Raw genomic sequence first — 27,538 nt, 5'->3', positions numbered from 1 at the left:
TTAGCTTCCTCTAGTGTCATCTAATGTTTTTTTACTATCTTCATCGGAACAATGAAGTTCAGTAGATGCATTCTATAGAGTAATTTACTTGCTTTTTATTACAGTTAACAGTACCTGCTAGTCTCATCAGAGGTGATTTTGAGGGTTTGTAACGCTAAAGTTGGGGCTCTATCCCCTCCAAGAACACAAATATTGCCCCTTATTAGTGTGTATATGGGTTATTTTTTTGCTCCGCTTAAAGGTAAACGAATTCCAAAAATGCAACTTTTAAAAACATCAAAAAACCCAAGAAACAAAATCGTCAAAAACATTTAGTAATAGCAAAACATCGTTAAAACTAGTTCAAAATATATATACCTCTCAACATTGCCTTCCCACATGGGATTACTTCGATTACTGCCTCACTTAAAGACAAACGAATTTCAGAAAATGTCAAATTTAAAAACAAAACACCAAGAATGAGCCAAAACTCATAAAAAAAATTTCTCACGGTCCATAAACAGTATTGAAAATGAAAATCTTAAAAAAAAATCGCTTTCCTTGCCTTACCTTTCCACCAGAGACACATTAGTTTCACCCCTTTAAAATGCAACCCAAAAATTGTTACACGATCTCAATTTCATGGAATACATATTTCAGATATTTATATCCAGGGCCTTCAGTTGTCATCAATTAACACAGCTGCAATTCTATCACCGTGTTATTTATTTGTAATTTGGAGGTAGAGGTGCAACACATACGTATTTTTTTTATAAATTATTGTATTTCAAAATATACAGGAAATTGTTCGTATAAACTGGTACTTGTGGGAACTTAATCAATTCTTCATACTTCTTCATAATTCTTCAACTCGTAATCTGAGGGTCCCGGGTTCGAATACCCGTTGCACTAAACATGCTCGTACTTTCAGGCGTGGGGCCTTATAATGTAACGGTCAATTCCACTATTTATTGGTAAAAGAGTAGCCCAAGAGTTGGCGGTGGGTGGTGATGACTAGCTGCCTTCCGTCTAGTCTTACACTACAAAATTAGGAACGGCTAGCGCAGATAGCCCTCGTGTAACTTTGCGCGAAATTAAAAAAAATACAACTTCAAATGGACCCATTTTTTTATTTTTACCAATTTTTAATTAAAACTTAAATTTCGTGTTCCATTTCCTACAATAATTTTTAAACAGTTCTTTTATTTGGTTATCGTATCAACATCTATGAAATTATAATTAGTTGTTATACTGATAAAAAATATTCTTCCCTTTAACTATAATGACATAGAATGAAAATTATTTAATTATATTATCCACGTAAGATTTATTAACAGCATTGTTATGTGGAGAAGAATTACCGACACTTATAACTTTTTTTTTCATGAATTTCCTACAAATGAATTACTTTGTAAATATTCTAGCAGCACCCCATAATTTTAATTTCAAAGTGATTTTGTTTGTTTGTTTTGAATACGAGGGTTCTCTGTGCTAATCGTCTCTAATTTAGCAGTGTAAGACTAGAGGGAAGGCAGCTAGTCGCCACCACCCATCGCCAATTCTTGGGTTATTCTTTTAGAAACGAATAGTGGGGTTGACTGTAACATTATAACGCCCCCACGGCTAAGAGGGCGAGGATGTTTGGTGTGATGAAGATTCGGACTCGCAATCCTTAGATTACGAGTCAAGCGCCCTTACCACCCGGTCATGCCGAGCACAAGTTAAAGTTATTAATGTTTAATTTGTTGTAATAAATTGTCTCTCCGAACTCTTCCTAATAAATCAGTTACAATTTGTAACGTTTTATTAATATCTTCAATTTGGTCAATAATTTTTATCTACATTTTTTATTTAATCCATCGTCATTTACATTCGACTCTGTTAAATTTGCTATAGTATGTTTAATTGCATCATATTTTCTTATCGTTCTTATTATGGATTATTTTCCAAATTTGTGATAATAAACGATAGCCCAGTCTCATAGCAGTCGATCAGACGTGAGCGCCCTCATACGTTGGGTAGCAGAATTCATAAATAACAAGCAACTGCTGAAAAAACTGGTAACAATATTTAAGTCAGAAAAATGTCTGAATTGTAAAAAAAGGTCTAAACATACATTTAAGGTCAACTTATGGGTATATCCCATTGGTTATGGAGTTTAGTTTCCTTTTACAAAGAGGGTCATTACTTTAGCTTTGGGACATCATAATTCAGCGATCCGGATAGATGCAATTGTTGAAAGGCTAGAAAGGGTTTGTAAAAAAAGGTCCATGATATATCGAAACACCTTCCTCCTAGTGGCACAGCGATATATCTACGGACTTACACTGCTAAAACCGAGTTTCGATACCCGTGGTGGGAAGAGCAAACATATCCCATCGTGTTTGCATCATGCTTAATTCCAAAGGTAAACAATCGAAATACGTGAAAAGATACATGATAAAAGGATGTAGTAACTATTGGAAATTAAGAATGTTTTACGTATTTCATGTCAACATATTTGCTACCAGGACTAATTAATAATTATAATAAGCCTTAACAACTGAAGGATATTGAAAAAGGCCTTAAAGGAATTAATTTCCCTATTGTTATAAATTATATTAAAAATTCGAATAGATGATGAATGTAATAGTATGCAGTTATAGTTGAGAATCTATTATTTGGTCTCTGAGTATAACAAAAAAACACAACAAGAACGGCATGTTAATGGTTTATATATAAAACATAAAACTAATGCACATTAGTTTTTCTTATCAAAGATTTATCTTTAGATGTCTGGTAATAAAGCATAAACCAAAATATATCCATGTGCCAGATGTCTGCAGTATTTTTATTCAGAAGTCATACTAAAAAGCATGAAGATGACTGTAAGACATAGGAAGCTGGGAAGAATGATTTGGTTTGGTTTCGAATTTCGCGCGAAATTGCACGAGGGCTATCTGCGCTATCCTTCCCTAAGTTAGCAGTGAAAGAGTTGAGGAAGGGAACTGGTCATCACCATCCATTGGCAACACTTAGGCTACCCTTTTACCAACGAATAGTGGGATTGATCGTAACTTTATAATGCCCCTATGACTGAGGGGAGATGGATGTTTTGTAGGACGGGTATTCAAACTCGCGACCCTCAGAGGCAGGGCGAAGAAAAAAATTTTTAAATGTTTTTAATTTTCGATACTTTTTGGCGATTTTAAGCTATTTTGAATCGCTTTGATCATTTTTGGTGTTTTTTAAAACCTACGTGTTTGTAATTCGTTCACCTTTGTCCTAAAACAAACAATAATATATAGGAGAATAAGCGATACATTAATATCAGTGAAAGCTAAATAGTTGTAGTAGAATGTTTACAACCAAAATTATTTATCTTAAACAGAATGATAGAGGTGTTATAATCCCATTATTCGTTGGTAAAAGAGTTACTTAAAAGTTGACAGAGAGTGACGTTCACTAGCTGCCTTTACTGTGGTTTATCACTTTAAAATATATTAGGAATGGCTCGAAGATTTAATACATGTTTGTTTTTGAATTTCGCGCAAAGCTGCACGAGGGCTATCTGTGCTAGCCGTCCCTGATTTAGCAGTGTAAGACTAGACGGAAGACAGCTAGTCATCACCACCCACTGCCAACTCTTGGGCTACTCTTTTACCAACGAATAGTGGGATTGACCATAACATTATAACAGTCCCATGGCTGAAAGGGTGAGCATGTTTGGTGTGACGAGGATTCGAACCCGCGACCCTCGGATTACGGGTCCAGTGCCTTAACCACCTGGATATGTCGGGCCTCAAAGGTCTACCAAAAAGTCCACCAGTGTCAGGGTGGTATGTCTGCGGGCTTACACTGCTAAAAACCGGAGTTCGATACCCGTGATAAGCAGAGCACAGATAGACCTTTTGTGTAGCTTTGTTCTTAAGAACAAAGAGCAACAACTACCTACGAAAAATACTATGCCATCCAAAGTGTTTTACACTTTTGCTACATATGAAATTTCTTACTTAGATTGTCCAAATTAACACACGTCTAGATATTAAACTTTTCGAATACACAAAAAGGAGACTAGAGACACGGTAATATTTTAACATCAACGATTGTGAAACATTTTTTAACACAAAATGTGCTACAAATTAGGAACAAAGTGAGGCAGTTGATGATTACCACATGTTAAATCTATACTTTAGTTTATTAAAAATCTAAAACTAATTAAATAATAGTTACAAATTATTGTTGTGAGCTATGTTCTAATATTTAAACTTAGACTTTTCATATACTTTTTACAAGAAAACGTTTTAGCAGGAAAAACTTACGACGCCTGTAGATTTCCTGAGTGCCCGTGTGACGTGCCAAATTTTCTAAAGATTTCATGGGAAATTATTTCAGTAAGTTAGTAAAACCAACGCATTTAAATAATTAGTGTTTTACATTGTTATCAATCGATTACCGAGCTAGAGGCCCGGTATGGCTAGGAGGACTAAGGTGTTCGACTCGTAATCTGAAGATCGCGGGTTTGAATCCCTGTCACACCAAACATGTTCGCCCTTTCAGCCGTGGGGGTGTTATAATGTGACGGTCAATCCCACTATTCCTTGGTAAAAGAGTAACCCAAGAGTTGGCGGTGGGTGGTAATGACTACCTGCCATCCGTCTCGTCTTACACTGCTAAATTAGGGATGGCTAGCGAAGATAGCCCTCGTGTAGCTTTTACTCAATAACAAACTAACTATTGCTCTGTAAGCCTACTATAAAATATTTAGTATAAGAAATAAAATACTTTCTTTTCCTTCAAGTGAGGTGAACTTTTGGTAGCGTGATTATATGATGCATATTTATATAACGGCTCTGTCTCGTTATGATAGTAAACTTTATTAAATGACCAGTGAATCTGCGCGTACACGACGTGAGGTCATGCAGGCAAAAGTCAAATTAATCATTGTATGACAAAAACAGTAGTAAACTACACAAATATATTCATCTAGACATTATTAAATTAACATATATCAATACCCAAACAAATACAGATGTATATCCTTCACTGTTCACGAGGGTAGCATGACGTACAAATGAGGGTGCGGAGGGTAATAGTTTTCTTCAACTACACCTGTCCTTTAACATTCACATATAATGTTTCACTCTGAACAAGAGCTGTATTTTATATGTAACAAGCAAAGTTACCCGGCCCCAGTGACTGGAAAAGTTTAAGTTAATCTATTAATTTAAATTATTTTAAAAACCTAATTGTGTTGCACTCCGAACTGCTTATACCACCCACTGCGAAAAGTAATTGTTGAGCATTTTAGTCATGCTCAAGCCACTCAACAATGACAAACGGTGAATCTGCATTGTTATTATTTAAATTAAATATTTCTCGATTTTGCTCAATTGCTTTGGCATAATTTTAACTCAATACACTATACTATGTTATGGTCTTTTTGTTTTATCCAAATACTTTATAGTATTTAACCTAATTGTTCTGTAAAACTATTTTATTTGTAGTGATATAATTGTATCCAGTTTTATTTGTATCGAATATTGAGTAACGTATTCTCGAAATTAATAGCAATTGGATTAACTGTACTCGTTTTCTGTATATCCAGTAGCATAGCGGTATTTCTGTATGTCAGTTCTTCTTAAACTGGATATCGATTGATCATACGGCGACAAGTTTTTCGGCGTGTTTCCTTGACCTGTCGTTGTTCTATAAACATCATTGCTTCTTTAAAATATCTTCTTATAATTCATTATTTCCTGCTTATTAAAATAATTACAGAAGACACCTAAATGTCTAGCGATGCCTCACTTCAATCATATGTTGTTACACTGTCATATACTATAAAATCAGACCTCTCTCAGTATCTTTCGATACCCGTGGTGGGCAAAGCACAGATAGCCAATTGTGAAGCTTTGTGCTTAATTTCAAACAATAAACCTGTATATCCAAGAACGGTTGTTTCCAATCTAATTCTCAAACCTTTCAGCTTTGTTTAAGAAACAAATCCGATTTAATTTTGGTAAAACTTTGCAGAGGATTAACCAAATTTCATCAATCCATAAATTTGTTTTATTTTGTATATGTGAAAATTATTTTGTTTTAAACCCAGCAATTAACATTTTAGTTAAATATTCTTTTTTAAATGTAATTTGTTTTTGTTCTGACAAAATTGACTAAGAATGGCTAGAGAAATTATTTTTTTTTCAAATCTGTATATTTTGTAATAAAACCTTGAAAACATGTGTGCAAAAATTAAATTGTAACTTTGTAACCCAATGTAACTAAATTATCTTCATTAAATTTACACATGTTATTTATGTATTTATGAAGTTTATTATAACCTGGGTTTTAAAACGAGGGGCCATACACTTGCTCAGCGGTAAATCTTGGGGTTTATAAATCTAAAATTCTTCTTTAGATACCCGTAGTGAGTAGATCACAATTAGCCCATTTTTTAACTTTTTGCTCGACAACAAACAAACAGAAAGGCTGAAGAAAGAAAGATTCTAAAACTAGTGGTGCCATGTAGCGTTACAGTCCATATTTGTTATCATGCGGAAACAAGATACAGTCCCCGCATTGTTTTGTACTCTCGTCTTGTTTGATGTGAAGTTTATCAGCCCGCCAATGATTAATGACTGCTTATTACCTGAACATGCTGTTATTAAACTAGGTATTCATCTTACACATGCTTCCTCACTCTAAGCCACTGAAGCTAAAGAAAATTTGTAGGTCTTACCGTTATTAAAAGAGAGCCCGTATCAGGCTTTTCTTTGTATGTCTTAAAAACTATGTCGCTTTTACCACGGCTACTTCTGCCAGCATGAAAACATATTTCTTTAGTTATTGAAACTGTTTATTATGCTGCTTTATGAGCTTAATTTTTTTAACCCACTCACCCGCAGTAATTCTTAGTTTACGTTTTTGTTTATACAGTTTATTGTGAGTAATAAAATCTAATAACACGGTCGTTACAGGAGTTCTCTGCGATACAAATCCGTAAAAAGGAAGCGCTTTAGCGTAAAAGAAATCATAGTTGTTCAAGAAAGAAAATCAAACTGAAATGTTTATATAGTTTTTATTTTTATCAGATCTGATTCAGTGACAATAAGCTGAAATATAACAGTCGAATAGACAACATATGTGGTCAGAAAAAACAAGGTATTTAATTTTAAACACAGAGTATCCGATATGAGGATCCAAAAATCTAATTTAATTCGGAATAGAATCTTAGGATCAAAAACCAAGGATCAAGTATTATTGAGCTTTAGGGATCTCTGGATCGTTTCACTTTGAATTTGAATTAAACAATATCAAGTTTACTTAAAGTTTCAAAATCCATTTATTTCTAATGCATAACAAAATGACGAACTCGTGCCTCAACTGTGTCTTAAAGTATGTTATTTTACTTATTACATATGAACAAATTAGCATTGCTGTCTCATCTATACATACAGATACACACAGAGAGAAGAAAGGTACTGCAAGTTATTTTTAGTTATATTTTGGAAGTAGAACGTACAAAAACTTTCAAAATCAAAAACTCAAAGTCACATATCAAAAGCTAAGGTTAAGATGAGTCACCAACCTCGAACGTCTTAAGACAGATTATTAAAAGTTTAATACACAATACGAATACAGTGTTGAAATAAAGTCTACTACATTATTATATATCTAAACATCACAGTATTAGCGGAACTGAGAATGTTGACTTCGGACCTCAGTTTGTAAATGAACAAATTCCCCTTTATTCGAAGGTTCCGTTCGTCATTGACCCAAGCCAAATTATTAAAGAAATTAGAATGGACAGGACGTGCATTTTTGAGTATATTGGCCTTAATTCGTGAGCTCAGTTTTTTTTTGTTGTTGTTTTTTTAATTTCGCGCAAAGCTACACGAGGGCTATCTGCGCTAGCCATCCCTAATTTAGTAGTGTAAGACAAGAGGGAAGGCAGCTAGTCATCATCACCCACTGCCAACTCTTGGGCTACTCTTTAACCAACGAACAGTGGGATTGACCGTCATATTATAACGCTTCCACGGCTAAAAGAGTGAGCATGTTTGGTGCGACAGGGATTCGAACCCGCAACCCTCATATTACGAATCGAACGCCTTAACCCATCTGGCCATGCCGGGCCGTAGTGTTAATAATTTTTTTTGGTAAAACCAATATAACCATCGGGACAAGTGAATTTGTAAAAAAACAAGAAGAATAAAAAGAGCTGGACAAATAAAAAATATGTGTTTGTTTGTTTGTGTTTTTACAGCAAACCGACATTGGGGTATCGAACGCTAGACTTTAGTGTTATATGTTCACAAAGCTACAGCTTTCTCACCGTGGGACGGAGTTAAAACATCACTAATTAAAAATTAATTACCTTAAACTTTAACACCGCAGATAATGAGCAGGAAATATTACCATAAAGACTTAAACTGTATCATTACTGAATGCGAGAAAGTAAAAATAAATTACTACTCATACCTTAAACATTATTACCTTTCCGATGAATAATTAAAACCACAATCTTAAGATGATTTAGTATAGACTAAATTTTAGTAAATAACATTACCATATGTACGAGCGATTTAAAGTAAATTAGTACAGAGAACGAATATGTAAAATTAATATAATTACAATAAAAACTATCACATAGACCTGTGATATAACAGGCTGAGGGCAAGGAAAAGTGTTAGAAGAGATAAAATTTGAAGCTGTTTTATGCAATGTATGAGCAGATATAATTACATTAACAGAACCACCTAAAACGATGTTAGTACAGTCTAGATTTTGACCGTAATATTATAACGCCCCCACAGCTGAAAGGGCGAGCATGTTTGGTGTGACATGGATCCAAACCCGCAACCCTCCGATTATGAGTCGAGTGCCTTAACCACCTGGCCATGCTGGGCGCAGAAAGGTAAAAATAATAATTATATAGTAATAATTATTAAACACAGTTATTTACATGGATACTTTGAACTTTAGTGAAACAAATACTCGCATTAAGGTATAAAGCTAAATATGAGATTTAAATAAGCATTGTTTTCAAGGTGAATAGATGTTGTAAAAGATATTAATCATAGAAATGAAAACTTGAAAACAAGTTATTTAGCGATATAGAACTTAAGAAAGTATTAAAGAAAATATGTCATGCTAGTTAAATACACAAATGAAAACTATAGAACTAAAGAATTAGTGAAGTGTTTAACACATAATATGACAGATAATTGTAAAGTGTGTAAGACGAATTATTGGCTTTTTTTTCTGCCTTATTGAAATAATGGATAAATTAAGTTAGCATGAAAAGTACGTACTGACATAAGCAACATTGTTATGATAGTTGTCTCGTAAAAATAATGTTTTATCTTGTAAGAGCAAAACACCAAATGTGTTAAACTCCAACGAAATTATAGAAATACTGCTCTTAGTTACACCATCTGCATAAAGTAACACTATCCTTAGTAAGACATCCCAATAATAACACTGTCTAACCAAAGAAGCACGTCCGCCATGGCCAGGGGCTTAAGGCACTCGACTAGTAAGGTGAGGGGTGTGGGTTCGACTCCCCGTCACACCAAACATGTTCGCCCTTTCAACCGTGATGGCGTTATAATGTAACAGTTAATCCCACTGTTTGTTGGTAAAAGAGTAGCCCAAGAGTGGGCGATGGGTGGTGATGACTAGCTGCCTTCCCTCTAGTCTTACGCTGCTAAATTAGGGACGACTAGCGCAGATAGGCCTTGAGTAGCTTTGCGCGAAGTTCAAAAAACAAACAAAAAATCGCCTATAGAAACACCGTCCGTCTTTGTAAAACATGTGCAATATATAAGCGAAAACTATAAATTTGATAATATTCAAATTGTATATTTAATGTTTTCTTCATGAAGTGCAACTGTAATTATGATAATTACAAACATAACGTTATGGTAATTAGATAAAATTATTAATTTTAATACTACTATAAAGTTGATGCAATGTTGACCTACAACACCATCTGGGGGTTTGATCGCGAACTAGCTACAACTTCTGGTACCACTTTGTAAAACTATGACTCTAAAGGAGTAGCGTTTTCTGGTGCCTGTTACGTAACAGTTATATATTCTCCCAGATATCGGCATATGCACTAGTTTTGTAGCCCTCAGGTTTGGCACAATTTGCGTATTAGTTTAGTTTATCTCCTCTTACCTGCTGACCTCCTTATTATCAGGCTAACTGCCCATTGTGCTGTAATTGAAACACAGTATCATCTGTTACATAAAAAGAACGTAATTGTTTATAAGAAGTTAACAAATCGTTTTCTATGTTGTCTGCTTTGTGTGGTAGCCACTTTTGTTATAAAAACATTTCTTTTTCGAACTTGCAATGAGGTAACTTATTCGTCTTTTGTGGCAACAAGCTTCTTTTCATGTTTTTCAGTTTGTTTGTTTTGTTGAATTTCGTATAAAGCTGCTAGTGTGTTATCTTCACTTTCCGTCCTTAATTTTGATGTAATAAATTAGCGGGAAGGCAACACTTTAATACCATCTGCCGCCAATCCATGGGCTACTCTTTTCTAACAAGTAGTGAAATTGACCATCGCATTAGAACACCCCCACGAATGAAAGAACGAGCATGTTTGGTGACGGCATTCGAACTCGCGACCTGCATCTTACGAATCAAACACCCTAATTACCATACCATGCTAAGCCATTTTGCTGAATATCTTATATTCCAAACAGCCATCTTTCTTTATTATAAATCATTTTCATAGCGAGCATAGACGAACAGCAGTTTTTTTTTCACTTGGATATATGTTTGTGTGTGTTTTTTTCTTATAGCAAAGCCACATCGGGTTATCTGCTATGCCCACCGAGGGAAATCGAACCTCTGATTTCAGCGTTGTAAATCAGTTGGCTTATCGCTGTCCTGGGTAATAGGTACAAGTAGTTTTTAACAACTTAATGGCTTTTGTGTGACAATATTAGTTTGTTTTTTGTCCTTATTCACTTTATTTATCTGAGCTTACGCACTTTTCTTTTAAAGACACAATGTCTCGAACCCCTGTCGCACCAAACATGCTCGCTCTTTCAGCCATGAAGGCGTTATAAGGTTACGGTCAATCCCACTATTCGTTGGCAAAAGAGTAGCCCAAGAGTTGGCGGTGGGTGGTGATGAGCAGCCTCCTTCTCTCTAGTTTTGTTTGTTTTTGTTTTTTGAATTTCGCACAAAGCTACTCGAGGGCTATCTGTGCTAGCCGTCCCTAATTTAGCAGTGTAAGACTAGAGGAAAGGCAGCTAGTCATCACCACCCACCGCCAACTCTTGGGTTACTCTTTTACCAACAAATATTGGGATTGACCGTAACATTATAACGCCACCAGAGCTGAAAGGGCGAGCATGTTTGGCGCGACGGGGATGCGAACCCGCGACCCTCAGATTACGAGTCGCACGCCTTAATGCGCTTGGCCATACCGGGCCCTTCTCTTACACTGCTAAATTAGGGATGGCTAGCGCAGATAGCCCTCGAGTAGCTTTGCGCAAAATTCAAAAACAAAGAAACTGCCCGCTGTAAGGAATCGAACTTCGAATTTGAGCATTGTATATCCATAGACATACCGCTGACCTACCGGAAAATATAATGATATATAGGAAGAAGTAAATTATCGTGGATTTGTTTTTCAGTCATGAATAACTCCGTCTTCAGTTTTCTGTTTGTATGGAATTTATAGTAATGCATTTTGCTTTTCTTTTGTATTATGATCAAGGAATTTTTTTTCTGTTGTCTTGATTATTAAAAACTAACCTCATTAATATACTAAACATGTAAAATTAAATATATATGTTGAAATTTGTAAAATAATGTGAAAGCGAATAAATAGAGCAAAATTAACTTTTGTGTTTCTTAAGTGGTGTATACAATACAATACAGTAAAAGTTTTGTTTGTTTGTTTTGAATTTCGCACAAAGCTACTCGAGGGCTATCTGCGCTAGCCGTCCCTAATTTAGCAGTGTAAGACTAGAGGGAAGGCAGCTAGTCATCACAACCCAGTGCCAACTCTTGGACTACTCTTTTACCAACGAATAGTGGGATTGACCGTAACATTATAACGCAACCAGAGCTGAAAGGTGAGCATATTTGGTGTGACGGGAATTCAAACCTGCGACCCTCAGATTACGAGATACTAAAATGCTTACCAAAATTTGTACTGATCCTTGAGTGCCGATGTTGTTCATGGTATTGTTCGATCCGTCATGGAACAATTCTAACTTTGATTCATGTGTAAATAATACACATTTCCAACGTTTCTTCAATCCACTCTATAATACAATGCTTATTTTAACCTTTTGCACTTTTCGAGCACATTCCTTACTACTTTCTTCCAATTCACCCCTACTTTCACACGATGTGGTTGTCAGAGTTCATGACTGACGTAGTCAATCACGTTGTAAATGATTTGACCATAAAAAAAGGTTATCCCACCCACCTGTTAAATTATTATAACTTAAGTGAATCAATTATAATTTATACTGTTAAATTGTTCATTTAAAGCTGTTTATTTATTTGACTTTTGCGTTTCAATCTCGATCTTGCTGTGGTTAAATAGCAACTAAGGTCAATAAAACTGTTATACAATCACTAGAAATTTAACTCTAACAGAACTTACGTGCACAGTCATATACAAGAATAAGACGAAATCAGTGTCGTGTCTTTGGAATGCTGACAAGAACAAAACATTTTTTTAAAGATTTTGCTCCTTCTGAGTGTGAAAACCTGTTTCCTTTCAATCAGACACGATACACATATCATTTGTCAGGAGACACGTGATAATGATAAAATTACAAATAAGTTATTTTCACGGTAGCCAATATGATCCGCCATGAGACTCGGGCTATTGTTTGTTTGTTATTAAGCACAAAACTGCACAAAGAGCTATCTGTGTTCTGCCCACCGCAGGTATCGAAACCCGGTTTCTAGTAGCCGAACTCTGCAGATGTAGCGCTTTGGCACAGGGGGACAGACCCGTATTACTGAGAGAATCGGGCATTTTATGAGTTAACAGTGTACGTATATAGCTATTCTTAAGGTATCATTTATCTCTGTATTTACAGCATGTTCGTCGGCAAGATCTGTACTTGACCATCGTCAAGTATATACCCAACATCACTTTTGAATACTTACACTTTTCTCTTATTTTCGAGTAATCTTTTCATGTTCTTGGATGTAGCTCCTTCTGAAATTTGGAATTTAACCAAAATTTTTGCTTGGAATGCTCTAGGCATAGACAGAGTAGGCAGCTGTGTACGGCAGCAAATTTAAAAAACATCGAACGAAACCAGCAAAATAACTGATGAAGTATATTTTTATTTAATACCAGATCAAGATTGCAGTCACGAGCACTGAGCGACGATGTGACTAATCACGTGATTTTGACGCAGCCGTGGTTCGACAAATAAGTCAATGAAATCTTTGAAGCAGTGCTCTGCTGCCAGAAATCCTAGTTAGTATAATTTTAGGATGTATTTACAAACATATTGGTTATATATTAAAATAAGTAATAATTTCTATGTGCCATTCTCTAGTTAGGCCTTATTTGGAACACCGTGCACCTTTTTTTTTGTCTTCTTATTAAGTAGTCGTATTGATTTAGTGAGATGGTTATAGGGACGGAAGAGTCATCTTACAAGGATATTTTAAAATCTGTCATTTTATTTTCTCTTGAAGGGATATGTGGAAGAAATGGTCTTAATGAAGCAAAATTAACAGGGTTGATCATTTGGGCTCTGTGGTATATTTCAAAGATAATACGATGGGGAGAGACAAGTTTACAATTTGAAAAAGACAGGCTAAGCTCCAATTAAAACTTTTCTACAGGTCAATTAAATGATGAATTAACTAACTGTCTGCATTAACGCAAGCAAGCATTAAACAACGGTTTAAGAATAAAATCAATAATTTCTGAAACGTAAAGGTGAGTTAAACCTTTAACATTTTTATAATTTGGTGTTAAGGGATAGAAGTAAAAGACAAAATGCCCCTTGTTGTCCAATCTTATGTCACGTTAAAAGAAAAGAGGAAGCTTTCTAAATTTAATATAATACATAGAGAAGACCCATATCATCATATATTTCTGGATTAATGGAAAACGAGCAAAAGAATACTATGATTATGAGAATTGTAATATCCAAATAAAAGATAAATTATTCTCCAAAATTATAGCTGTTGCAGAGACAACCTCCAATTATTTTAGTCATTTTCAATTATTTAAAAGCCTTCCTGAACTTTGTTTAAACAACTTTAATATTAATAATTAGCATTTGTAGCCTTTCTTAAGGTTCGAAACTATAAATATATAATGTAGTACATTATTTTCATGCAAGAAGAATGTTAACATCTGCTAAAGCACAGGTTCTCTCCACTTGTGGAATCCAGTCACAATACATTCATCGTTGAGCAGTGCAGGTGGCATTATGCCATCTATAATTCTAAGCCACTGGCTTCCATCCTTCCAATAATTTCCTCAAGCTTCTTTTAATGTACAAGTTATTCTGCAATCACTCCACTTTCGTACTTCCAATCTTCCTTAAGTATTGCAACTTATCAGTGTAATCTCTGTTCCATTTCTTTTCCTGCTCTCTTAGTCTACATGCTATTCCATTGACAACATTATTCAGACATCTGTTACATATTGTAATTTATTTTGGAAGTATCTATGATTTATTGGTTATGTGCATTACCTCTTACTATTTCAAATTATTACTTATTACAAATGCTGGTTTACATGCAAGAGTTTATAAACTTACAAACAATACTGAGTTTTATATCTGATCTAGAACAGAGTATTTTATCTACGATTCAGGTCCACGACAAGTAAATTAATTCTGAGTTGATATTGTCATACACCTCGCTTAAGCTAGCTAGATGTCGTTTCTTGATTAGCCTCACATGCTAACAAGTTATTTCCTTACCGATAAAGATATTTAATCTCCTCGTAGAAACAATAAGGTCCAAAGTAATTCATTGAAGCTGAAAGGTTTCTAGTGTTAGAAATTTATAATGTTTCTGGTAAAATTCTGCACTTTTCCGATTAATAGACGCTAATCACAATTATAACTTCTTAGACCTATAGCGTACTGACCGTAGCTGTTCAATAATAATAACAATACTCTCTTCTTCTCTTGGCTAGCCGCTTTTTATAGAAATTATGTGAGACTCTAGAACATTCACCAAAGCTCACGACAACACTGTCAATCACTAGTATTACATACATATCTAGCACATTGTTGATTCTTACGCACACGAACGTTCTACAAAGTTCGAGAATAAATGGGACTTGCGCAATACATGTTCAATATTAAACGTCACTTGCAAAAAGAATATTATAATAAAACAAGTGTAGGTACTAAAATAAACGTATAATGATAAATCCGTTACACATTTTACCAGACTGTTCAAATGTTGTGCCTTACCAGCTAAGTGGTCCACTTTCTCATTAAACAATATATGATACTGTGGCCTTGAACGTTAGTCGTCATTAGATGAACCTTCAAATCTCTCAAATATTTTACCCATGTCAGGAGTATGATTTTACCATCACTTTTACTGGTTAACCATACAGGTACATTCTCATAAGATTCACATTCTGCTCCATATGAACTGGACAATTAAATATATGAATCCATCTCTCCACACGGTTTCTGCCCATGCAGTCGTGTCTTTCGGAATGGCTGAGACATCCATTTCTATCACCAGTGTCGATTTCTACTCATATATTCGTTGCATGACTTCAGTTATGTCGTTTTCACGCTACTCTTCACATTTTGCTACTAATCTTCATTGTTTTTAACTCAATTGTACCCATTCAATACTCTTAAGACTTACCAATGGATATGTCTCTTCTACGCATTTCTTGTCTTTTCTGGCCCATGCCTTGACCGATTTGGTTGAATTGTGAATAAAATGGACATTTTATTCACTTGTAATAAATTGTCATTTTATTCCCAAAATTTCAAAACTGGTAGTTATGTTCTCTTATGGCTTAGTAATTATTACTCTTCTTCACTTACGTTAGAACCAGTCGCAGTGTCAACAAAAGGCACGTGTCGCCGTAGTTATAATATCCGGATCACTAACGAAACATAGACAAAAGTATATATTTATATAGTTGCAAGCCCGAAGACAGAATGTTTGACAGAGGGATCCTAATTTGTAAGTCGACGCACATTGTGCGAAGTACAATCAGCATGCAAAGCATGCTAATGATACGAGTGTCTAGGGGCATGCAACTATGTCAAGTCAAAAGATGCTAATGCGTTATCAGAAGAATGTATACCATGTAAAAAATGTTAAATACCATAAGCAGCTACGTTATAACTATATAAGCAAATTTAGTGTTGGTGTGTTTTCTTATAGCAAAACTACATCGGGCTATCTGCTGAGTTCATCGAGAGGAATCGAACCCCTGATTTTAGTGTTGTAAATCCGTAAATTTACCGCTGCACCAGGGGGTACAACAAAATTTGGAAGTTCAACTGAACTCCCTCTAACTGTCCACACATACATGCGTGAATTGTAATATTGTTTCTTTTCTTTTGGGTTATTTTACATTATTTGATGAAAACAAGATTTAGTCCAACACACTTAATGACAGCTGCCTTCACTTTACAATGTTTTAGCTTGTGGCGTTAAGTTTACAACTGATGTTCAATAATACACCGTACTACACAGCACAGTTTTGCGCTTTAAAAGTTTGTTTGTTTGGAAATTTCGCACAAAGCTACTCGAGGGCTATCTGTGCTAGCCGTCCCTAATTTAGCAGTGTAAGACTAGAGGGAAGGCAGCTAGTCATCACCACCCACCGCCAACTCTTGGGCTACTCTTTACCAACGAATAGTGGGATTGACCGAAACATTATACACCCCCACGGCTGGGAGGGCGAGCATGTTTAGCGCGACGCGGGCGCGAACCCGCGACCCTCGGATTACGAGTCGCACGCCTTACGCGCTAGGCCATGCCGGGTCGAGCGCTTTAAAAGAACAAAATCGTATTTGTGTCAGTTTTTTTTCAGGATCACTAATATTCATGAATCCCAGGTATTCAAGGGCAATTTAATAAATAGCCTTTGAGATTGAATTAGTTGAAAATTATGGCAAACAGGCTTGTTTTAAGAATTACTAAGTAGTTTTTTTTTTCAGGATTAAATTTAAAACATCAAGAAAACAGACATATGTAAATAAAGAGCGAAAGGGAAATCTGGCTGTGGTGTTATAATTATCATTAATTCCTATCCTAGAGAAAAAAACAACGTTTTTCCTGTGGAACAAAGTCTTTATTAAATGATAATGAATTATGGATAATCGTGGTTCATGGATCTCCCCACATTTTTTAGAGGTGAGAAAGATGGATGACTGTGTTTCTGTTGTGATAAAAACTAATGCTATATCCAACCAGTTTCAACAACAAAATGTTCGAGTGAATTAGCGCTATTCACAAACTTTGTGGGAACAGGAATTTCAGTTAAGTTTGAAGTGAATATATGATGGCAGAAGAAACTTCTCAAAAATCTTTACTCGGTCTGTTAAACGGGCTGGCTAGACGCGAATATTATGGTGATGCATCTGTCACTAACGAATTTTTGCACCATGAACTATATCCTGATTTATCAGTTGAAAATTTTAATCAAATTGTTGATAAATCCTTACAAAATATTAGGGTAAGTAAATAATAATAAGTAATATAATAATATATGTGTATGCAAAATTTACTAATATTGTCAGTGTTAATATTACTAATACTAAACATTAGTTCAGCTCGGATAAGAAAGTTGCGAGCTAATAAATAATGTAACTTTTAGAAATACTAACCCCGTGCTAAGCAGTGGCAAGCATCAGTGACTAACAGTTATAGCACGCCTAAGACAGCAGTTTCGTCCTTTGTAACAATACCAATATTATTAATTAGATTTATGTCAGAGTGTTTTAATATTGATATTATTATGCAGAATGAAACTACTGACATAGGTGTGGCTCTTAGTGTGTTAGTCATCAGAGCAAAGAGGTTGAAATAATTAACTTCCACCTCTGTGGTGTAGAACGATGATAATCGCAATTTATTAATCTTAGTTGTTTGAAACTATACAGAGTGAAAGGACTACTTAATTTTACAACCCTGCTGCAGTATAACCTATATATGACAAAAACTCTTTGGCCTTTCAATGGTGTCTTTGCACACTTATCCTTGAAAAAAAGTAGAAATTTAAGCACACCCTTTATGTTCAGGATATTATCAATTCCTCCTCATAAACTCCTGTAAAGTTCTGGTCTGCACTACTTTCAGCAGCAACTCATTCCATAAACGAATCAATCTTTTAAAAATAAAAGAGTTTTTAACTAGTAACAATTGTATCCTTATTGTTAGTTTGTTCTTTAAAACTTACAAATGTTCCTCTAGACAGAGAAGTCTCATGAGAGTTAAGGTTGTAGAAAGATGATAAGACAATGGTTTTATTCTAGATTTGTTAATGTTATGAACATTAAGAGCACTGGTTCTTTTGAAGTTCAGGTGTGATTTTAATATTTTGTAAATAAATAAGTTATCACCCTTGTTTCTAACCTCATTCACTAACCCGAAATTAATTGATTTTTATCATTAGTGATGCTTAACTTACTGAATTCTACAGAAATGCTCTAGCTAAAGGCCTAAACTTCTGTTTGCTACCATTTAAAATTTATTCAAAAATGCATATTTGAAATCTACATGAATTGTGTTTCGGAGATCCATGAATGTGAGAAAACATTAGGCTTAATTAAGACTGGCTCACAAGAGCAAAAGTGTTTTGATTTTTAGTAGGTACTAAATGTTTTTATGTATATTTTTTATTTATTATTATATATTTTTAATAAGCATAATTAAAATGTGAAAGTTATTAAATTTATTGTTTAGCTGACCAAAATCTTCAGTAAAATAAAACTTAAAATTCCATGAAGATGATCATGTGATTGTCAGTGTGTGAAATATGATACTAGATCATGTGCTGCTTAAGTAAAGCTCTTTGAGAAACAGCCAATTAACTCTTTCCATGACCTATTGGTTTTGATGAGGATGGTGGTCTAAAGTGCAGGAAATAAAGCCAAAATATTTTAAGAAAACATGAAGAGATTAACAGTTGAGGGTATAAAGATATTTAATTTGAAAATCTCAAGACAAACTGAGCACTCAAAGAAAATAAAAAGAGGTATTATTCTTTTTATTTTATATGTTTCAGCTTTTCATTTCATTATACATTCATTATTTTCAACACACACTGTTAGGGTAGGGAAAATAAGAGATGTAAAGTTTTACTGAAAAAAGTTGATTATGCAAATGTAAGATGAAAATTAGTATCTTTATTCTTAATATGAAAATCACCTTTCACACTGATTGTTTTAGTAAAGGCTTAAAAATTGACAAACAACTTTTTAGTAAAAAAAACACTTTGTTAAATAATTTTATTTATTGTATACAGTGAACTTGTAATGTTTTTTAAATGATTGCCAAATATTATGAATATACACTTAAGTATGTTGAAAGTTACATTGAACATTATTACATATAGCATCGCAGGTGCAGGGTCAACCAAACTGACACCATGCTGGAAACTGTTAAGTCAGTTAATGTCATGAAGATACTAAATTATTTCAATTATCTAATTAATGAAGATATTGGTACTATGATTTTTTAATTAATACAAGCTTGTTCATCATGATTGATTTTTTCATGAAAACAACCATGTAATCGAAATTAGTGATTCTTGTGTATATTACTTTTTATTGTTTCAGCTATCCAAGTCTTTTATTGAAACATTTAGTTGAATGTAATTAATACGTAAGCCCAGAATGTGACAGGCAAGTAGGAAGAGATTTGGAAAATGAAAAATATAAGCATAGAGCTGAAGTTTAGTGAAGAAAGGTTTAGGAATTCTACTAATCTCTCCACAGAGTGGATAGCCGTTAATTCCCAGATTGCAGGAAACCCTTCTCGAATGAAACTCCCATCCTTCACATATTAATCTGTACTACGCTTATCTGTAATGCAATCAGTGTTAAAACTATAGCCTTCTAACAGTAGAAGGGCAGTCCGTTCACCACATGTAGTAAACTTCCATAAGCACCTCACATCTTAACAAAGGAGCATTATTTCCTTGTCTTTGTCTTTAGATTTTTTGTAAAGAGCTGTGACATTTCTGATATGCTAACTCACCACTGTACAAAGATAACTATTTTTCTCTTGAAGACATACTACCATGCCATCAGCTGCTTTCTGAAAATTCACATATAAAATTCTTAGGAAAATGTGAATTTTTTTCTACTGCAAGTTGACCTATTATGCAGCTAAACCTTCCACTTATCGGAGTGCAACACACCTAGCAAATTTCTTACCTAAATATTTATGTGTAAAAGTCTATTCTCTACATTTGCCAAGCCATCTTTTTTTTCATTCCATTGCCTAATTGGGACTCAAATGTCATTCCACATTCCCACACACTTGATCTTTTTAAATTTCTTACCAGTTTCTCCATCTCAAAACTTATTTTCTCCTTTTTTTGCATTTGATTGTCATCATTCTGTCATACATGCTATTAGTTCATTTTAGACTCTTTTTCTACTGCTTGTACATTCCATTCTCATCTACCCTGACTATCCCTTCATATCTAAATCTTTGGCTGTTAGTGAATGTGGTCCTACATTTTCCTCTTTTCCTTTTTTTCTGTTTCCTATCTCAATAAACATTCTGACCTGAATGAACTCCTGTGTCTGGTCCATGTTGTTTGTTGTTATATCTTGTTAATCTGCATCAAGTGAGAAGAATGGAAAGCACTCATACTATCTGTCCTGGCTCAGTCAGTACCCCTTGTAAGGAGAGATGTTTCACAAAACCACTCTTGTTTTATTCATGGTAATTTTATATAACATTCAAGTCTAATCCAGACTGTACCCATTCCATGGACTATCAGGAAAGGAAGTAGCACTAGAGTTTGCATTTGCCCATTTCTCTGGCTAGTGCTTGTTGAATTTTAAATAAATGCTTTTTCAGTCACTCATTTACACTTTCTTTTATAAAATATATTTCCAGATAAAGAAGCTGATTGGCAATATGGGTACATTCTTCAAGTTTTCCCTTTGCAAATTCCCTTTCTTTTCAAATAGAGTACAGAAGACCCTTTCTACTTACCATCTCCTAGCTGCTAGGGTGGTGGACCATGAAAACTCTTCTCTAGTTGTAACTGAGCTGTTGAGGCCAGAATAAAAGGTCTTTCTATAGTGAAAAGTAATGCAAAGGTGTTCCCAGGATAGAGTGAGGATCACCCCACTTAATATTCATTGCAATCTCCAAGTGAAATTTGGACATATGTCATTGTACCATGCTTCTCTGTATGCATGTCTCATATTTTATACTGCCACAAGGGTGTGAACCATTAGTTTTAAATGGCAGTATAGATGATATTAAACAATTTACAACTGTGGTGTATCACAGGGAACCCATAGGGGGCTGACCTATGGTTATATAAATATTCATACTGAATGTGTCCACTATAGTACTCTTATCTTGCATTTGACATGTGACCTTTAGTTACTGACAGTAGAAGAGCTGTGCATGAATATTTATCACACCACAAATACCCTTTTTACATAGCTGATTTTAACCTATAAAGATTGATGGTTGAAGAAGTGTATGTATGCAGTACCTATGGATGAGCCAACTTCACAACACTCATTGACTATCTAGTGGCTTGTGTACCCATTTTACCCTTAGTTATGATACATTCCAGTATTTTTGCCTTTTCTATTCCTATATAAGGGTAAAGAGTATAGTTTAGATAAGACGAGATGCAGTCTTCCAAGTGTGTACCATTATAAATCCCTGCCATTAGATGTCACACCCCATGGATCTTAGTGAGTTACTTTCAAAATAAAATTCATCTAGATAATTGCTGCATCAGTCCCTCTACCATCACAGTATGAGTTTCCAACTATCAGTGTAAATGTGAGTAATCATATCCAAAGGTACATTTTTTTTTTTATGAGAAAGGTATTTCTGATAAATAGTCAACCTCTTACATGTTCCCACCCTTTCCTCCCACTTCTTGGTGCACCTTTCTTTACCCTGTCATCAAGAAATGAGGATTTTGCTATGCAAGTGTAGAGGGAGGAAAGTGCATTCTTGTTGATGGAAGACTTAAATGCATGATACATTCCCATGCAGTAGCACAAATTCACATATTTTCATATGAAGTTTAGGTGGATGTTTTCACAAGGCTGGTGGTCTCTCAGACAGACAGTGTGACTTCAACAGGAAAACAGCTGTACCTGTTTGGAGGTATTTATCAGAAATACATTTTTAAATGAGAAAAGTGTTAACTTTTGTGTTTGAAAATATGATACTTTATAACCGAAGAACTTTCAAAAGGTGGACCTCTTCTTCAAGGGCAAACTTTTTTGCTTATTATATTAAATGTAGTTTCCATTTAAAATGCAATTTTTCATTATTCTCTTGATTTTGAAAAAGAAGGCTATAACATTTTAAACATTTCAGCTGGATCTTTTGATTCAGTTTATTATTTATTCATGCATTAATTTGATTTTTTCTCTTAACAAATAACAAGATTTTTTGTCATGTGTTCCAGAGTCTGTGATATAGGTTTTTCGACAACACTGATTTTCATTGTTAGTTATCCATTGTTTGGGTAACAATAATTAAACTCATTTCTCAAACCTCTCATCTCTTGACACACAACAACAAGAGTAATCATTTTTTTACTGCCATTCTAACATTGGATTCAGAATTCCTGACATCCTACTTGTGTTACTCAGAGGAACCTGCCACATCTTTTGACAGTTTGGACGTATTTATCCCTACTACGTACTTTTGCTTTTAGTATTTTCTTTCTTGAGAAGTAGATGTCCCTGTCTTCTATCTCTGATGCTTTGTTTACATGTGAAAAGTTTGAAAAGTACTGTCTTCAGTACATCTTTAAATACAATCCAAAATCTAATTTGTCCTACCAATAGCATCAGCAAATGGCTTGCATGTTTTAGAGACTGATCAATCAAAAACCAAGATCTTTTTATTTCATAGTATAGGTAAGAAGGTTATCTGAATTAAACACGTAGTGTAAATTATAGTAACACACATTCTTAAATATGCACTTTGTTATTATTAAAAGCCATTTAGTGGTTACTTGCTCAGCTCTTCAATATTTGTTGTTAGTATTAGTTTACTGCCTTCCAGTTGTTAATTGGTCAAACAGTTTGAACTAAAAAGGAGACAATTTATATTCATACACCTCTCAAAATTTAATTAAGAGGATGTCTTGCAGAATAGCAGTAGTTATTCAAGCCATTTTCTATGCTACACTAAATTAAAAACCACAGTCACTATAACTATGAATCAGAACAGAATTGGCAAACCAATGTGTGTGTGTGTGTGTGTATAGATATTTATACATATAATTTACATGTTATTGATTTTTTTATATTGTATAGAGAATAGCAGAATCAGACATGGACACTAATCAGTTGGAAGCATTCTTAACTTCACAGACTAAACGAAAGGAAGGTGGATTAACTGATGATGAGGTCAAAGTGTTTACTCGATTTTGGAAGAATCACAGGTCTCGAATTCATGACATACTGATTCAGAGATGCCAGTGGACTCCTTCTTTGAAGGCTCTCACTTGGAGAGTTGATTTAAAAAGCCAAACAAAGAATAACTCGGAAGTAAATTCACCAGTAGCTATTTTTGATATTCAATTAAAAAATCAACTGAATGATACGAGAGTAAGTTTATATTTATGTGTCAGCTACAACATTTGAATACTTCAGATTGTTGGAGAGGGGAGATAATCACTCTAAAAACATTTGTGTTGAAATTTAACAAATAAACAAATATAACATCTAGGTGGCATCTAGGTAAGAGGACGATAGGATTTTACAAAACTTTGATGATTTAATAAGAGACTGTACAAATATAAAGGTAGTAACATCTTTATTTATACACCTAATAGTTGAATTTCAACTTTCTGAAATTTGGGTACTCTCAGTTACCTATTTTATAAGGAAGTGCATTATCTGTTATAATATAAAAAGAACATGAATTTGTCATGATAAATGTTTATTGTTTATCAGAATGAAAATCAATCCATTGCTACAGGAAGTCACAATTAAAAATTTAAACATTCAGTATACATATGTGTAATGATTACTTGTTTTTATAAACCTTGAAAATGCTTCTAAAACATGAACAGAAACAAAAAAAACTAAATATAAAAATAATCTAGAATGGTGAAACTGAAAGGTATAAAAAAGTAAGAAAATTTTTTTCAGTTTTCAGACTTTTAAAACTTTGGTTTTGGTTTGTATTGCTATTGAAACATACTGATTCTGCACATCCTACTCTAAATATCGTCATGTAATTGTACCAAAAATACAATCTGTATATTAACGTAGCATTCATGTGCTGTTTTGAATGTTAATATTCCCTTTAATAAATATATGACAATATATTTACTCAAATTCACATTTCAAGAAGCTAACTAATTTAAACAGATATATTAAACATGACTAGAGTTAAGTACTCCTTCTCACCAGTGTTTACATATTCATGCTTAATAGAGAAGTAGCAAACTGCCATCGTAAAAAAAAATGACAATTAAATCTTGAGAGAGCCAGATGTGTATATGCATGTGATGTATTATGAGACATAATCTTAATTCATTTTTGGATATTTAAATCATGTATGATTGTATTTCAGACACAACATATTATTTCTGTTCTTAAATAATGATGAGAATAGAGGTTACAAGGTTAATAATGGTGTTGATGTGCTCTCATCTTAGTTCCATTTTATCCTGTATCCTTTGATTTGTACAGTGGTTATACATCATTCCTGAATAGGTAAAAAATTATTTTAAGTGCATTTAATTAGCAATTTGTTTTTTAACCTAAGCAGCTAAGATGCCTACAATATAAAGTGTACCTATCTTTATTCATTTCAATAACTTTTAGATTAAAATGTAATAGAACAATCAGTTATATGAAGAAAATTCTTCTGTCTGGCCAATGGGAAATTTATTATTTAAATTAAAATAGTTTCAATATTTTCACATTCTGAAACATACCCATTATCTGCTCACACTATAGCTATTTCTTATTCTCCAGGGTTTCTCCTTTGCCGATCTAAGCATTGAACACACTCACTCCAGTTCTTTTATAATCCACTCAAGTGTCCTTGTCAAAATCCAACTTTCAAAATTCTCCACCTACTTTAATGCACCCTGTATCTGGATGGTGTATATAAGAACCGTGTTCAGATAACATAATCACTTCTTCTAGACAAAGCATTGCATTTGGCAAGGGTTTTTATAAAGGAGTGTTGTGATTATTAAGTTTGCAATTTATAATTATATTTTTGTTTATAATAATTAATTGACTTTGAAAAAAACAAATTCTACCAGGTATGAATTCCCAAATTAATGTTTCTATTGCAGAGGCCAACCATACCTCACATATTCCATCTCTGTTATCTGGCATTTATCAACAACCAGGTGATAAATTAGGAGAGCAAGATGTGGGTGCTGAAGTCCAAAATGTCTTGCATCAATAACATCCTTCACTATTTCAATTTCTATTTCTATTGCTGTTCTTTATTTCTTATGTGAAACTGGTGAATGTAGGTTAAGACTAATAGACAGTGTGTCCCCACTGCTATGTGGGTCCTATTTTTGCAGTCACCTCTTAAACCTAGGGAACATTTTATAATTCTACATTGTAGCTTGTACCCTGGGATCTGTTCAGTTGATGCAGCATTTTTTTGTTTCATTTGTTTTTGTTTCTGCTTGTTTTTGAACTAAAATAACAAATCATATATTTAGTCACAGGTTTGGATTTGCTCTTTTTAATGCAATTCTTCCTTATGATTTTACTTATTTTAACTTCATTGAAATGTAATTATTTTCACTAATATATATATATATTTCTTTTTAACATCAAAGTTGTAAGAGCAAATCTACATATTTTATTATTGCAAAAGCAGCTAACTAAATGTTCTTGTTGGTTTAAGGTCTTGAATATTGTTTATTTTGTACATTTGTAAATTTTAGATACATATACCCTGATCGTATATTTTATAATCAATTCTTATGATGGATATTTTTATTTTAGGAAGATGATAAAATAAGGTTTGAAGTATCAGAAGAGCAGTTGACCAATATTATAGAGAAACTTGAAGAAGTGGAAACATTGTTGTGCAGCTACACTTAAACTTAGTAAATGTGAAGTATAGTATTGTGCATACAGCTGTAAGAATAAACCTACTGATAATGTGCAGTTATAAAGACAAAGTATTTTTTTTACCCATGCACATTGATGTACATGGAAAGTATGTAGTTTACTTTAAAGATAATAGTCTATAAAAAGTAGTGTGTGTAGTAAACTATGCTTACATGTACAGAATTGAGTACATTACACTATGTAACACAAATTTTGTTCTTGGATAGTGTGTGTTATTTCTTAATTGCTTATGTTGTAAAAGTACAGAAAATGGCCATTATTCCCTTCAAATTTTGATTTTGTGACCTGGATAATTAAATTTAGAAATTAACCTACTTTGTATGTAAAAATGGGCAAATTTGCACATTTTCATTTACATAAGGTCTGAATAAAACAACATATGAATCAAGATTTACATGTATTTATACTAAAGTTTTACACAAAAATAAACAAAAACGCTTAAAAGTGAGTAGTTTTTCGAGATTTGCGACTGTAATGTAAATCACTTTCATGTATCAGCCCCCTATATAGTCTCCCATCATGTTTTCGTTATACACTCCTAGGTCACAAAAGCAAAGTTTGAAGAAACAAATAGGTCTTTTCCATTTACTTTAGGCATAAGCAATTGGGAAATAACATTTTTTCCCAGGAACAAGAAAAGGTAAAAATTTTGTTACATAGTGTTATAGTAGCATATGATAGGTTTCATTTAAATAATATATTGTTTAAGATTTATGAGTCATGTCATTTTTGCCATGAAAATAAGTATAAGGAAATTAGATACAACTGTTAGAAAAGTACTATAGGAATAATAATGTTTTAGGTATATATTTGTTGGTCCTTAAAACTATAAATTTGATTTAAGGTAATGGTGACTTACAGAAAAACAAACCATCCATTAATTATAGTTTTCCTTTGAGTTATGGTAATTAAAGTAGTCAAACAAGGCTAGAAACAGATTAACCCAAACAAATGGGTCAGATGGAAACTTGTTTAAGTGTGTGTATTGTTCTTAATGTATCTGGTGAAAATAAATCAGTGTTCATTCCATGTAAATGACAACAAATTAGTTCATTTCTTTGATGTTTTTACAAACTTGAACATTTACTGTTTACAAACAACATCAACTACATACATTTACAGTATAACATAGACTTACTTGTACAAAGTAAATTAATGTGGATGATCCAAAAACTACACTGAAAACAAAAACATGATGACAAATTGTATTTTCTACTGGCTAAAATATTTCTATGTCTCCTTTAATATCTCCTTGATTATCTAGTATTTATAAT

General features: G+C 33.7%; 1 protein-coding gene across 3 annotated transcripts; it reads left to right on the top strand.

Annotated features, from left to right (window-relative positions):
• The first annotated feature begins 17,177 nt into the window (after positions 1–17,177).
• Positions 17,178–27,309, top strand: LOC143247481 (COMM domain-containing protein 1-like). 3 transcript variants are annotated; one of them, XM_076495693.1, is made up of 3 exons: positions 17,178–17,650; positions 23,460–23,753; positions 26,136–27,309. In XM_076495693.1, exons 1-3 carry the CDS (start codon positions 17,474–17,476, stop codon positions 26,232–26,234), a joined length of 570 nt encoding a protein of 189 aa, XP_076351808.1. In that variant the 5' UTR covers positions 17,178–17,473; the 3' UTR covers positions 26,235–27,309. The 3 variants fall into 3 exon arrangements, with proteins under 3 accessions (XP_076351808.1, XP_076351811.1, XP_076351809.1); XM_076495696.1 differs by having other exon boundaries at positions 17,197–17,328; XM_076495694.1 differs by having other exon boundaries at positions 17,221–17,650; positions 23,460–23,693.
• The last annotated feature ends 229 nt before the right edge of the window (positions 27,310–27,538 follow it).

The sequence above is a fragment of the Tachypleus tridentatus genome, chromosome 3 (assembly GCF_004210375.1).
Source record: "Tachypleus tridentatus isolate NWPU-2018 chromosome 3, ASM421037v1, whole genome shotgun sequence".
Lineage (NCBI taxonomy): Eukaryota > Metazoa > Arthropoda > Merostomata > Xiphosura > Limulidae > Tachypleus > Tachypleus tridentatus.
The sequence above is the reverse complement of the archived record's forward strand: the minus strand, read 5'-3'. Positions and strand labels throughout refer to the sequence as shown.

What these genes read in the sequence shown, in the direction of transcription:
- LOC143247481 (XM_076495693.1), top strand. Translation starts at nt 17,474, where the DNA reads ATGATGGCAGAAGAAACTTCTCAAAAATCTTTACTCGGTCTGTTAAAC. An exon ending in AATCCTTACAAAATATTAGG is followed by an intron (nt 17,651 to 23,459) that starts GTAAGTAAATAA and finishes TATATTGTATAG; the next exon opens with AGAATAGCAGAATCAGACAT. An exon ending in ATCAACTGAATGATACGAGA is followed by an intron (nt 23,754 to 26,135) that starts GTAAGTTTATAT and finishes TTTTTATTTTAG; the next exon opens with GAAGATGATAAAATAAGGTT.